Source organism: Spermophilus citellus, assembly GCF_964194105.1.
Source record: "Spermophilus citellus genome assembly, chromosome: X".
NCBI classification, from domain to species: Eukaryota; Metazoa; Chordata; class Mammalia; order Rodentia; family Sciuridae; genus Spermophilus; species Spermophilus citellus.
In genome coordinates, this window is record NC_138190.1 from 91,392,479 (window position 1) to 91,406,007 (window position 13,529).

At 33.1% G+C, this 13,529-nt stretch overlaps 1 protein-coding gene across 4 annotated transcripts in view; it reads right to left on the reverse strand.

Moving 5' to 3' along the window:
* Positions 1 to 13,529, reverse strand: part of DIAPH2 (diaphanous related formin 2) — an 813,387-nt gene that overhangs the window by 407,169 nt on the left and 392,689 nt on the right. For all 4 annotated transcript variants that reach the window (XM_081278193.1, XM_081278192.1, XM_081278190.1 and 1 more), the window contains one exon: positions 1,986 to 2,225. In XM_081278193.1, coding sequence (XP_081134319.1) covers positions 1,986 to 2,225 — 240 coding nt within the window. The remainder of the gene's footprint in view (positions 1 to 1,985; positions 2,226 to 13,529) is intronic.

Here is a 13,529-nt window from a genome sequence, read left to right on the forward strand (position 1 = left end):
AGTAATTTTTTTGTCATTTTTTAGATATTTATATCTATGCAGAATCCTTTATACTCTAGGAATATAATTTTAATTGTATAAATTATGGGAAGATCATTTTTGTATATGACATTTTGCTTTATTAATGACAACTATTTCCCTATGATTATTTACCAGAAGATAAAAATTCTACTGAAAAGTGGGAGGGGAAATACTTTAAAACCTTCACTTCTTTATCTTTTAGAACACCTATTACTACATGATAGTATTTCCCACAAGATTATTTTTATATTTTATTTGAAGTTGGCAAAAATCTTTGTGCTGAATCCTTTGAGCATACCTCTAGTGATAGATGTCAGATCAGCATTGTGTGGAAGAACTTTTCTTTGACAGGTTGATGACAGGAAGAAGCCTTTCTCCCAAATATAAGATGTAACTATAAAACCTTTCTTGAGATTAATGTAATCTTTTGTTCCTATGCATAAAGGACTTATACATTCTTGCTTCAAAGAAATAAGTCCATGTAATTAATTTGAATACAGTAAAATCAAAACAGTTGAAAATAAAGGAATGTATTTGTTCATATTAGAATAGTTCAAGATATTTTATGTGAATTAAATGTGAAATAGACATCTAATATAAATCTTTAATGATAATGTATGTTATTTTTATAGGCATCACCAAAGATCATTTTGAATTTACTCACTGTGCATTTGAAATATACTGTAACCAAGTTGTATCTTGGTAAGATATGACTTCATTAGTATCAGGCAATATGGCAGCAAGATATAATGAGAAAGTGCTAAAAATAGGTTTACCTCAAATCCAGCTATGATTTACTCTAATTTATTATGAACACTGCCTTATTCCTCCTCTGGTATTATCAAATAATTCTGCATGCCCTCAACTATCACAAGAAGAAGATATACTTTTTTAAAACAAAAATTGGTATTTGCAAATAATCTCTATTTTTTCTTATACCATTCATAAATGTATGAGGAGTAAAGAGATAAAATTTCATTATATATCTAATTATCTATACATGTTCATCTTTATGTCTGAGTTAGAATTATCAGGATCAAATCTTTATTGACAGATATTAAAATATCATTCTATTGATATGTAATACAAATCTACTTAATGTATGAACACAAAAGAAATTCATATCCATTCCTAGGGATTCTTGTCATAATGTACTTCAGGAACTAACCAAAATTCTGCAATGTTTTCAGATGTGAGAAGGAAAAAAAGTGAAAGCATGGTGAGATGTCAAAGATAGATTGCTTGTTTTCAGATTTATTTTCATCTCTAGCTTTCTTCTAGGCCTTCACCCCTGAGTCAGTTCAGTTTTCTCTCTGTAACAGACAGATCTTTTTCTTGAACAAGGTGCTTTGCCCCAGCCTCAAAATAGACACAGGCAATTACTTTTGGGCTTCTCTGTTTCTTTGTTTACTTTTCACAAAAATTCAGTCTGAAAAATAATATTATGAAATGGCCCAATCAAAATAGTGAAGACGACTATCACTTGATTTTTTTTTTAATCTTTGAAGGTAATGCACATAAAAACCAGTGTAAACCCAGTAATACAACAGTCTTCAAATATAGTGATATTTTCTTAAAAGTAGAAACAGTGAAGCATTTTCAAGAAGAAATTTCTGGCCATTTTCCTCATTAAATTTAGTTTCTCACATACTTTTTGGAGAGACATAAAATAAGTACAAATAGATTGGAACACAAGCATTATAACAGCATTTTTTGTGTATATAAACTTCAGCAAAATTTAATCAGCAAGAATTAAGTACTGTACTACCAAAGAATTCAACCTTTTGGATTTTATAGCAATAATACTTTTAAAAAGTTGTTTGTTTTCATTGAGATAGAATTTGCATACCATAAATTTCACTCTCAATGCATGTAACTTTGCAGATATTCGGTATTACATTTAGATTAACCTTCATATCTACAAAATTATTATTATAAATTAGCATGGTAAAATGTCATCTTACCTTACAAAGGAAGTTGATCTTAAATCCCAAAGACTGGGCATTTCTTGACCCTGAGTTCATGTAGTTTCCAACCAAAAGAACTAACTCTAAAAGTCTATTAAAGCTTTCACTTTTCTTCACTTCTTCACAAGCAAGAGTTACAGCTATGATGCTTGGTTTGATGTTGTTTACGTGTTCTTCAAATGTGAGCTTGAAAAGAATGCTATTGAGACGAGGCCGTAACATTTTCACTGAGCTCATCTGTAAGATAAGGAATACTCTATGAGAACATACATTGAAAGGCTGTTATTTTATCTCTTTAGTGGGGAAAATTTCATAGACAATATTGTAAATGCCTACATTAAAGCAAATTGTCCCTGGGTATTAAATATATTATTTCTGTTTGCTTTAAACATTCCAAAGGAAAATTGTAAGAAAGTTTCAATAACAGTTTCTTATTCATCTTTTAAAAATAAAATAAATCATTCTGATAGCATTAATAAATTATTATTGAAGCTGAATAGTTGCTATATGACAATTGCATAATGATAAGCTATCTATAGAATTAAAGCTGCCCAAATATATACATCAAGTGAACTAGGGAAATTTATAAATAGGAAATTGAATTGAGTGAATAGTTGGGCCACAGATAATAGGTATACATGATGACAGAAAATATTAGTGAAACATTTCCTAAGAAATTACCTATTACTATGCAGTTTGAAATCAGACACTCAGCTCTGATTGAGCATTTAATAATTTTAAATGTAAGATTTCTATTCATAAAATACATTAAATATTTATATATGTTCTAAGGAATTTCACCTATGTGACAGATGTTGATGCTAAATAATTAGGTTATGATAAAATCACATGAACTTACTTTCAAGTAAATTCTTTAAGAATTCTATGTTCGTTTCTTCAAAGGAGTTTAACTTTTTTTTTCATTAATTGTTTAAGATTATTGGTGCACATTCTAAATTTCCTATGGCATAGCTTCTACATAAATAATTATTTTTAATTTTTAACTTGCTATAGCTCCAAATTATTTCACTAGTTTTTATTATAAACAAATTCTGGAAGAGAGGTTGGTGGAGAGTAGACACCATATAAATATTTATCTACATACACACAATGAACAGAAATTATTAACCATCCTAATTATATTTGTTTTAGAGTTATAGCTTATTTTCTTAAATACAAATTATGAGCACAGCTTAAGCACATGAAATAATCTGAAAATACTTAGACAAGATAAATGAAAGTCTTCAAACTGTAAAGTACCTTCAAAACCAGCAAATGAGCTAGAGGGTAGACTATAATGAAAGCTTCACTATAGAGAGAAAATAAATGGACACATATATACATATGCATGTGTATATATGTGTGTGTATGCATATGCCCATACACACACTTAGAACTAAAGTCAAGAGAAATAGGTAGAGAGAGAGAACAGTATAAGAAAAAGTTTATGGGATAGGCATGTATGAGCTTTACAAATAGGTGCAGAAATATGGACCAAAGTATTTGAAGATCTCATATAAAGGACAAGAAATTGGAAACTAATCACATCAAAGGCTATGTATCTGTTAATGTTCAAATTATTTTATATAGGAATCTGAGATTCAATATGTATTTTTCCCTTCATATCTGACTCTACCACTGTTTCCAAATCTATTTCCACTTTACTTTTATTTTCCTGTCACTACTAAATGGTCATTACTAGAAAAAAAAAAGCATGTTTTCTATCATTTTATATGTTTAGGGAAAAGTTAGCTAGTCTCCTTGATGGCTGAAAAAGCCATGCATATACTTGACCAGCTGCTAATCACCAGGGAAGTGTTCTCCTGACCATGCTTAGTAGGGATTCAGTTCACCAATGTGCCTTTGTTCCCAGATCAACGAGAAACATAAGCCTTACTTAGATGTGCAGAAACATTTAGTCTTGTTTATGTTTTAATACCATGTCTTCATTTATGTTATTATCCTTACTGGGCTTTGTATTTAAATCCTTGCCCTACAAGGTCAGATTATGAATTTGATCTTTATTTTTTAATAGTAGCTCCTACTGCAATAACATGACCAAAACTATACTAAGAATAGTAACAATAGTAATGGCAATTAACATTTATTGAGTACTTTATTACAGGCATTCTTCTACACATGTATGACACATGTATAAATCTGTTATGGTTTGGATATTAGGTGTCCCCCAAAAAATTCAAGTGTGAGATAATGCAAGAATATTCATTGGTGAAATGATCATATTATGAGAGCTAGAATGGAATCAGATATGGATTAACAGGGTGGAAATAGCTGGAAGGTGGAGTATGGTTGGAGGAGGTAGGTCAGTGAGGATGTGTCTTTGGGGTTTATATTTTATCCCTGGTGAGCAAAGCTCTATTTTTCCTAGTTGCTGTACTTTGAGCTGCTTTCATCTGCCATGCTTTTATGCCTTGATAGTCTATGGTATCTTGGGCTCTAAAACCATGAGCCAAAGTAAATTCTTCCTCCTCTATGTTGTTCTTGTCAGTTCTTTGGGTCACAGTGATAAAAAAAAAAGCTTATTAAAACTTAATTGATTTGATTCAGCATATAATGCTTGGAGAAATTATCATTATCATTATCATCATCATCATCATCATCATCATCATCATCATCATTACCATCCATCATTGTAAAGATTAGGAAATGTCAAATTGTGTGTTGGAGAACTAGAGATTTGATCACACACATCCATGCTACAGAAGCCAGACTCAACCACTACATCACACTGCCTCTTAAGTCTTATTAGGAAAGAGAGACCAGCAGCAGGGAGACCATCAATAAAGTATCAAAATGGCTTGAGAAACAGTTAATAAGGAAGAATGCTGACAGTAGGCAGAAAAAGGATTGGACTGATACAAGAGTCAAAAATCAATGGGACTTAGCAATTGACCATGTACAGAAGAAGGAAGTCAAAGATGGCTCCAAGGATTTAAGTTAGCTCTGAGGCAGAACAATATGGGCATTAATTAAGGCAGAAGGTGAGGCTGATTTGGTGTTTTATTACTTGGCTTTTGTTTCAGAGAATGAATGTAAGTGAATTTCCTTCTCATGATCTCATGGTATCTACACTCCATTAAACAAAGACTGCACTTTGAGAAGTTCCGAGCACAGAGTCTTGCATATGTTAGACATTCAAATATTTGCTGATTTTAGCAGCACTCCTCAGCTGACTAGCCATTTTCCAGATCTTCTCCCAAGAGGAAGAATTATTGAACAAAATTAAGAGCAGATGGAAAAATTTTACCCCCGCCCCCACAAATACCTCCAATTATGATGTCAAAACAGGAATGCAAGGGAATTATCATTGCTAAACTGCTAGCACTGGATATTAATCTGTTATCAATCACCCTGATTTTAGGAATAAGTGGTATATAACAAGGGAGGCCAGAGCTGCCTTTGGATCTGATAAATCATTCTTCATTCATTCATTCCCCTACAAGAAGGTTTAATACATGGCAGATGATAAATATGATAGGTGCTTTAAAAATAAATTATTATAAAATTAACGAATAAATGAAACTCCTCATTCACACAAATAAAACTACAATATCAACAAAATGCTGGATTAAGAAGATGCATAGTTTGAACAGGTAAAATAGAAAGACAGGTAAGGAAGGAGGAGGTATCTTATGCAAGGTCATATGCTACAAGGCAGGTCATTCCAACAATACTGCTCAGGACAACAATAACTCACATAATATATATATATATTAAAGATCATTGACAGCTTTAGTGAGAACAGTTACAACTGGGTTATTTCCCCAAAGAGTTAGACACAGTTTTGTTTATATAATTTGAATTTTATGTACTTCATACCTATACAGTTGGTGAATATTGATCTACTACCAAACTACCAAAAGAATTCAAAGAAACAGAAAAAAAATGGCAAGAGTACAAAAATTATGTGTGAGTGCACAGATCGCTATATGTCACATCTGCACTCATGTGTGACCTTTGGAGTTATTTCTATCACTTTTCCTTTTGCACTGCTAAGAAACACACCCTTGGGCTGGAGTTGTGGCTCAGTGGTAGAGTGCTTGACTAGCATGTGCAAGGCCCTGGGTTCAGTCCCCAGCACCATATAAAAATAAGCAAAATAAAGACATTGTATCCAACTACAACTAAAAAGTAAATGATTTTTTTAAAGAAACACACCCTTAACAACTATTATACAAAAGCATAATGTAAACTCCAGTCTCTTCAAAATATAAATATTTAAAATTCATTAGAATAAACAGATAAATTTATAACACATACTCACTATTGTGACCAAGAGTCCACTGAATATACAAAATAGTTTTGTATCTGTAACTACATACAGGAAATGAATAAATCTCATTAAAGATGGATGGATTTCAGTTAGAGAGCAGGCATAACTGCCTATAAAACTGAGATTCAGAGTCAATGACTGAGCAACATTCTGCCTGCAACCATGAAAATAAAGCAAATACATTTGTCATTCTCTATTAAATAATTTTCTAATCGTCTTACAGATAATATCCTCCTTGAGGTCAGGGCCTCTACAATACATTTCTGTACTTCCAAAAACAAATTCAGTACCAGGCCTGGACAAAAAAACCAACACATGTATACAAGCTATAAGTAAATGACAAATATTTGCACATTAGATGCCATGAGAGATGAGAACCACAGTTAATCTGCGAATTGAATCTTTGAAAAAATAGTGTTGAAAACTGACACTACATCAGAAAAATAATGATGTGTTGATACAGAATATTTCCCCAAAGATAGTGATATGTGAGATTATGCATTGACAAATACCTACTTGTCTTTAGTCTGGAACAGAACACAATAACAATGTCTGCCCCAAAAGACACTGAAAACTCAGAGAAGAATCACACTAAGAAGTTGAGCAAGATTTCAAAAATTGCTTCTGAAAACAAGGGCTTCAGGCCAAGTAGGACCATTAAAACTGTTGTGGTGTTATGCTGTTATTTTAGGGATTAGTTAATGATAAATGGGGAAAAAAACAAGGGGGTCAGATTTTGATTTTTTGAATTTAATGAAAAGAAATCAATTGCAAAACTGACAGCTACAGACAACTGTAAACATCCAATTTTCAGGTGGATTAATTTTATCTTATTTCATTGCAAAAACAGATGAAAATAAATAATCCTGTCACAAGAATGGGTTATTACAAGAATTTAATGAAATGAACAAGAACATAAATACGGGGATTTACAAATGAGTCGTGGTGAATTTTCTTTTACCTGATCTCAAAATTATTAAATGAGCTTTTACTCACATAAGATGAATACGCATGTAGAATTAAGATGTACCATTCATGTATTCAAAAGGAATAAAAACAGAAGCAATCAGGGCATTATATATCAAAACAATGAATACTCTGAATGCAAGCAGATAAAATAAAGAAAAAGATGTTCCCTAATGAAGATGCAAACCAAAAATTGATTCAATATTAATAGAACAGAGGACCTATAATTTTCTATCACACTAGTTGCCTTTGATGATACATAGGAGAAAAAATTTTAAAACGCTTTTAAGAATTTTCTTTTCACCTGGGTAAGTTACCTTGAATAGAGCTTATGAACTTTTATAAGGCTTTAAAAAAATTAAATGCCACAGTGACTTTATAATCATACTTCCAATTACAGGCATAAATCTCTCCTCCCATCTTCAAATGTTTGTGTAAAAAAAGAAAAAAAATGTTCCATGTGCTGTCAGCAATATCATGTAATCTGTGCTTTTCATGATAATGACTTTTATGTAGGCTATCTCAACATCTTTTTGTTTATAGCTTTAGAATGTTTTTAATTGAAAACTATGGGTAATTTTGAAATCAGAAAAACAAAGCACAGATTACTAAAAATACTAATTATTGCCTTCCTTTTCTCAGAAGATGTGTTAGTTTAATAGATGTACACAGTATGGGTCTCCATCCCCAGTGCAAGGCAAGTGGGAATTTCCATAGCTCTGAGGTTTAAGAACAGCTGAGCTGCAAACACTCTGAAGAGTCTAAAAGCTCCTGCTGGGGGTTCTAACTGCCAGAGCTTTCAAAGATCTGTGCTTTTCTTCCAGTAAAGGTACAGCACATAATTACAACTATGAACCAAATTCAATTCTGTTGGAGGCAGGTTGGAGGACAAGTCAGTGGGAAGCTATGCAGCCAATCTACCCCCCTAAAGAAGAGGATTATTGATCACAGAAGATGTGGGAACTAGCATATCCCTCTTAACAGGAGGTCTGCTACTAGACAGTAGAAAGGTCTTTGTATTTTTTGTGTATGGGTTTTTTTATTGTTGTTTCTTTCCCTTTTCTTCCTCTCTCTTTCTCCTACCCCCTCTTCTCTTTATTTCTCTCTCTCCCCCTCCCCATGTGATTACATGTAATTAATTATAAGTCAACCCAATGATATGACTTCCAAGGAAACAAAAAGATGGAAAATGACTAGCAGCCCAGCCACTCTCTCAGATAAGCTTTTTCACAATTTCTGCCAATTGTGAAAATTTTATTGTTTTATTATTATTATTTTAATCGCTCTTGCAGGAGAAATATCACTTCTGGTATATGTCTATCCCACCTGGTGAGCTTATGTTTTTATCATTTAGGAAGTTACATAACAATGGAAATTCTATAGGGCACTGGCCAGAGTCATAGGAATAAAATCATCGGAGTATTTACTGTTTAAAAAGGCAAGGGCAGAAAAGGTTTCAAAAAGGAATTTAAATTCTTCAATGTTATGTGAGCCTTATGGATACAAATTAAGACTAGACTGAAAAGAGTTTACTTGATTTTGCAGTTATGCAAAAAGACTCAATCAAGATTTGTTAGGTGCATATACATGAATAAAACTGACATGATTCATCCACCTATAGATCTTACAATTTAGTAAGAGTTGCAGACATTCAACCTAACAAATAAATAATTAAATAGCATGATAAACTTTAAAAAGGTGCTCTGGGACAGGTTAATAGGGATACCAATATTTGATGGATAACTAAGTGATGGTGTCACTGGGAATGCAAAATCTAAGCTAATACTTGAAGAATAAGCAGGAGAGGCAGGCAGGGAGAGGGAGTAAGATAGGGCAGCACATAAAACAGTCCTGAGGTAGGGGAGAGCCCCGTGAATCCAACCATCAGAAAAATGAAATACAATGTGGCTAAGGCATAATAAGCAAGAGGCCAAGCAGAAAGAGAGAAAAGTAGTAGATGAGTGCAAGTATCAGACCAGGCAGTGCCTTGAAGGCCACAGGAAGGAGACAATCCTATAGTTTTACTGCTATAGAACAGTACTGATGTTTTAAGCAGATAAATAATATAATGCAATACAAATATGCTCTAGAAATGCCACCATGAGGACAACTATGCTTAGACTGATTCAGAGAAGGGACAAAGTGTAAGTGAGAGAAACCAGCTACAAGTATATTGTTAAAGCTGAACACAGTGATGGACACTAGTTATCCCAGCTACCTGGGAGTATGAGGCAGGAGGATTTCAAGTTTGAGCCAGCCTCCCCAGTTTAGTGAGACTGTGTCTCAAAATAAACAATAATAAGGGTGCTCAGGATGAAGCTCAGAAGTAAAGCACCCCCAAGTTTAATCCTAGTACTGTATGTATGCACAAACATGAAATATATGTTGTAATAGTCAAAGACAATGGCCATGCTAATCTGGACTAAGGCAATACTAGTACAAATGGTAAGAAGTGAGCAGAGCTGATGTATTTTTCAAGTGTGATTAAGAGGTAATTAATATTCTTTCCTAGATCAATTTCAATTTATTATTTAAGGCAGAATCTTGATTGCTATTGGTTGAAGAGGGAATAAGAGGTAAGGCTTTAGAGAGTAAATGGAGACTAATCTTTGACAAAACTAAAGTGAGAAATGGAGAAAGGGCAGTAGCTTGCAAAGGCCTTAGGGTCAATGATAGATGTTGCATTCATTCATCCATCTATATATTCATTCATTTTTAGACAGCAAGTGACTTATTTTCCCCCATAAATAAAAAAAGCAGAGTGGAACCTGACAAATTGAATATGTAATGGAAGCTAAGCAGGCAAGAAATACTGATGTCTTTAAGTAGGCACAGGAGAGACAGACACGCGCGCGCACACACACACACACACACACACACCCCAGAAGTAGCTAAAAGCACTGGCTATGAATTCAGACTGTCTGGGATTGAATTCTGTATCTGTGCACCCTTGGACAAGTTACCTAGCCTTTCTTACCCTCAGTTTCATCCTCTTTAATATGAAGCTAATAATATTGCCAACTTCAAAGGGTTCTTCACAATATATAAGATAGTTCAAGTAATCATGCTTAGCACAGAACATGACACAGTAAGTCTCCATTATATTTTTACTACTCACAATGCATCCCTTGTAATGGTTCAATCTCCAGTACCAATAATAAACAAAAAAAATTTAAAAATAATACCAATAATATTGATAATAATAATTGTACATCTCTTTTTCTGAGGTTTGGCAGAAAATGAGTTAATGAAATATATGGGGCTGGGGATATAGGTCAATGGTAGAGCACTTGCCTAGCATGTGCAACATCCTGGGTTCAATCCCCAGCACCCCCAGAAAAAATCATTAAGTCAGGAAATGCTAAATGTGAGGCTAAGCTGGGAAGATCACTTGAGCTCATGACTTTAGGACCACACTAGGCAACAAAGAAAGAGCCCATATCAAGAAAACAAAAAGATATGGCTAGAGATAACTTTGTAGGTAGAAGAGATATTGGAGACACTGAAGCTTAAGTGCTTTTGCTTTTCTCTGGAAAGCAAGAGGTTAGGTTGTTTGCGGTAAGTGAAAAAAGAACTAGCAGGTGATGGAAGATTGTAGGATAATGGTGATAAGAAAATATAGGCAGGATGAGAATGCAAAGGAGTTTTAGCTCCATTCTGTAAATTCAGGGAGACATTGAAGGTTTTTGATATAAGAAATTATATGATAAACACATTTTTTCAGAAGACTAAATTAATAGTGTTGATAGGAGAAAAGAGCAAACACAAGGCACCTCTAGAGTTTGGAGCCTCTCTCATTAGTGCAGAAGAGTACATGTATTCCTAAAGGTATCTTTAGTTAAGGTATTTGGGTTTATTCACACCAAAGTAATTTAACTTTTTTTGTTTTAGCATGATTTTTACTTTTATAGCTCAGTCCCATACTTTTCTTTTCTTTTGTTTGTTTCTTTGGTACCAGTGTTTGAACCCAGGGATTCTTAACTACTGAGCCACATTTACAGTCCTTTTATGTATTTTTTTTTAGAGACAGGGTCTCACTGAGTTGCTTAGGGCCTGGCTAAGTTGCTGAGGCTGGCTTTGAACTCACTATCTTCCTGTCTCAGCCTCCAAAGCCCCTGGGATTAGAGGCATGAACCACCGTGCCCAGCCCACATACTTGTCTTTAATAATTGTCCTTTAATAATTATCCTATAGTTCAATTCAATAAACATCATTTACTTATGAAGATACTGTTCTGAACACTGCAATGCATGCAAAATGCTTAAAAGACTAAAGTTTATAATTAATTAAAAAATATTTTCCTGGGGCTGGGGTTGTGGCTTGGTGGTAGAGCACTCACCTAGCATGTTGGAGGCACTGTGTTCAATCCTCAGTACCACATAAGAATAAATAAAATAAATATCTATCAACAACTAAATGTTTTTTAAAGAGAGAAAGAGAATTTTTAAATTTTTTTTTTTTTAGTTTTTGGTGGACACAACATCTTTATTTTTAAAATTATTTTTAATGTGGTGCTGAGGATCAAACCCAGTGCCCCGCGCATTCCAGGCAAGCGTGCTACCGCTTGAGCCACATCCCCAGCCTAAACAACTAAAAAAAAATTTAAAAATATTTTCCTAACAATGCATTTACCTAAACTTTATTTGGCAAATTCTGTTTTATATATTCTTAGGTAATTTACATAGTATAACTGCTTTGTAATTGCCTTGATATTTTCCCCAGAGACATGTAACTAAGTATAGTGAGAGTAAATAAGAGGACTAGGTGAATTCATGTACACACAGACTGGGAATTATTTATGGTTATGTGCATAAACAAGAAATCTCTTCCATTTTCTATTTTGCCTTTAGTTCAGAAGGTATATCGTTTTTTATGTCCCAAACTTCATTTCCTGAGTGGTACCAAGGATATTCCTCTTGAAGGACTTGCTTGGCAAACTAATACATCTTCTAAGATAAACTGCATTCAAAGAAAAAAATGGCTTCAGAGAAATTGCATAGTGTACCTACTATAAAACTCATAACCATCATGACACAGTGGAAATCTTACATGGTGTACAGCCCTGCTTCAATTACAATATGAATCTGAGAAGCTCAGGTTTCAAGTGTGGCCTTTGGTCTAGAAAATTTTATTACTTAACATTGTGCTAAAATGCTGCAATTTAATAAATAATATTAATTCAGTTGACTAATAATATTGATTCAGTTGACTAACTTTCCTAACTCAAAAGTTAGTGAAATACATTCTTCAGGTAACTTTTTATGCTTTTGTTGATCTCAAATGCCTATGTCTGATTTTCTTTTAAGGGATTTGACAAAAAAAAAAAAAAAAAAAAAAAAAAAAAACATTTAAATCAGTAGGGAATGACATGTATTAGAATTAAAGTACTCTAAATATCGGCAGGCAGTTATTCCACATGTTCAAATGGAATATGCAGAGCCTCATCTTTCATATATTGATTTTAAACAATATATTGAAATTGCAAAGTTTCAAATACACAACTATTAAAAAACCTTATAAAATATTTTGGATGAAGCAACAGTATTTGACTATCAGGCCAAATGGCAATTTAAAAGTGTTTACTATGCAGACAGAAAATGTTCAGGGAGTCAGAGAAAAACTGGCATTCATAATGGAACTGTTTCATTCACATGACAAACAAATTTGTATTGAATATCTAAGTAAAATACACCTTTTGAACTCCAATAAATGAAGTAAATCATGATGTACTCTTCCCTACCTTTTTTTTGAAAAAAAAATTGCCAAATATTTGAATAGCAGAATTGGGGAATACTTAAAATATATTAACTACATTCTATAGTACATATCTTATACCTAGTCATCTTTGGAAGCACTTAAGAGAAGGGGGAATAAAGAAAATTGATTAATTCTAATAATATCAACCATATGAGGTATATTTGTAAGATATTGGTCTCACCTGAAACAGCATATTTAGAGCTTTCAATCAATTAATGACACTCTAGAAAATCTGAAAATACCCATGCTTTTTCTGAAATAATATATACCATGGAAAAGTCTCTAGTATTTAGCTAGTTATCCAGTTATTATCCTTGCATTGAAGACTAGGTTTGGGGAAGGCAAATTCTAACATGGAGATCTGAATGGAAGAAAAAATAGCCAATACAATATTGCATTTTGTATTTTACATATAGTAATACAACTTAATTTCAATTTAATTTAATAGAGAGGATCTCATGATATATCTTATGGTATTTTGTGAATATAAAAATTAACTTGGTTATTTTTTAATACCATGAAAA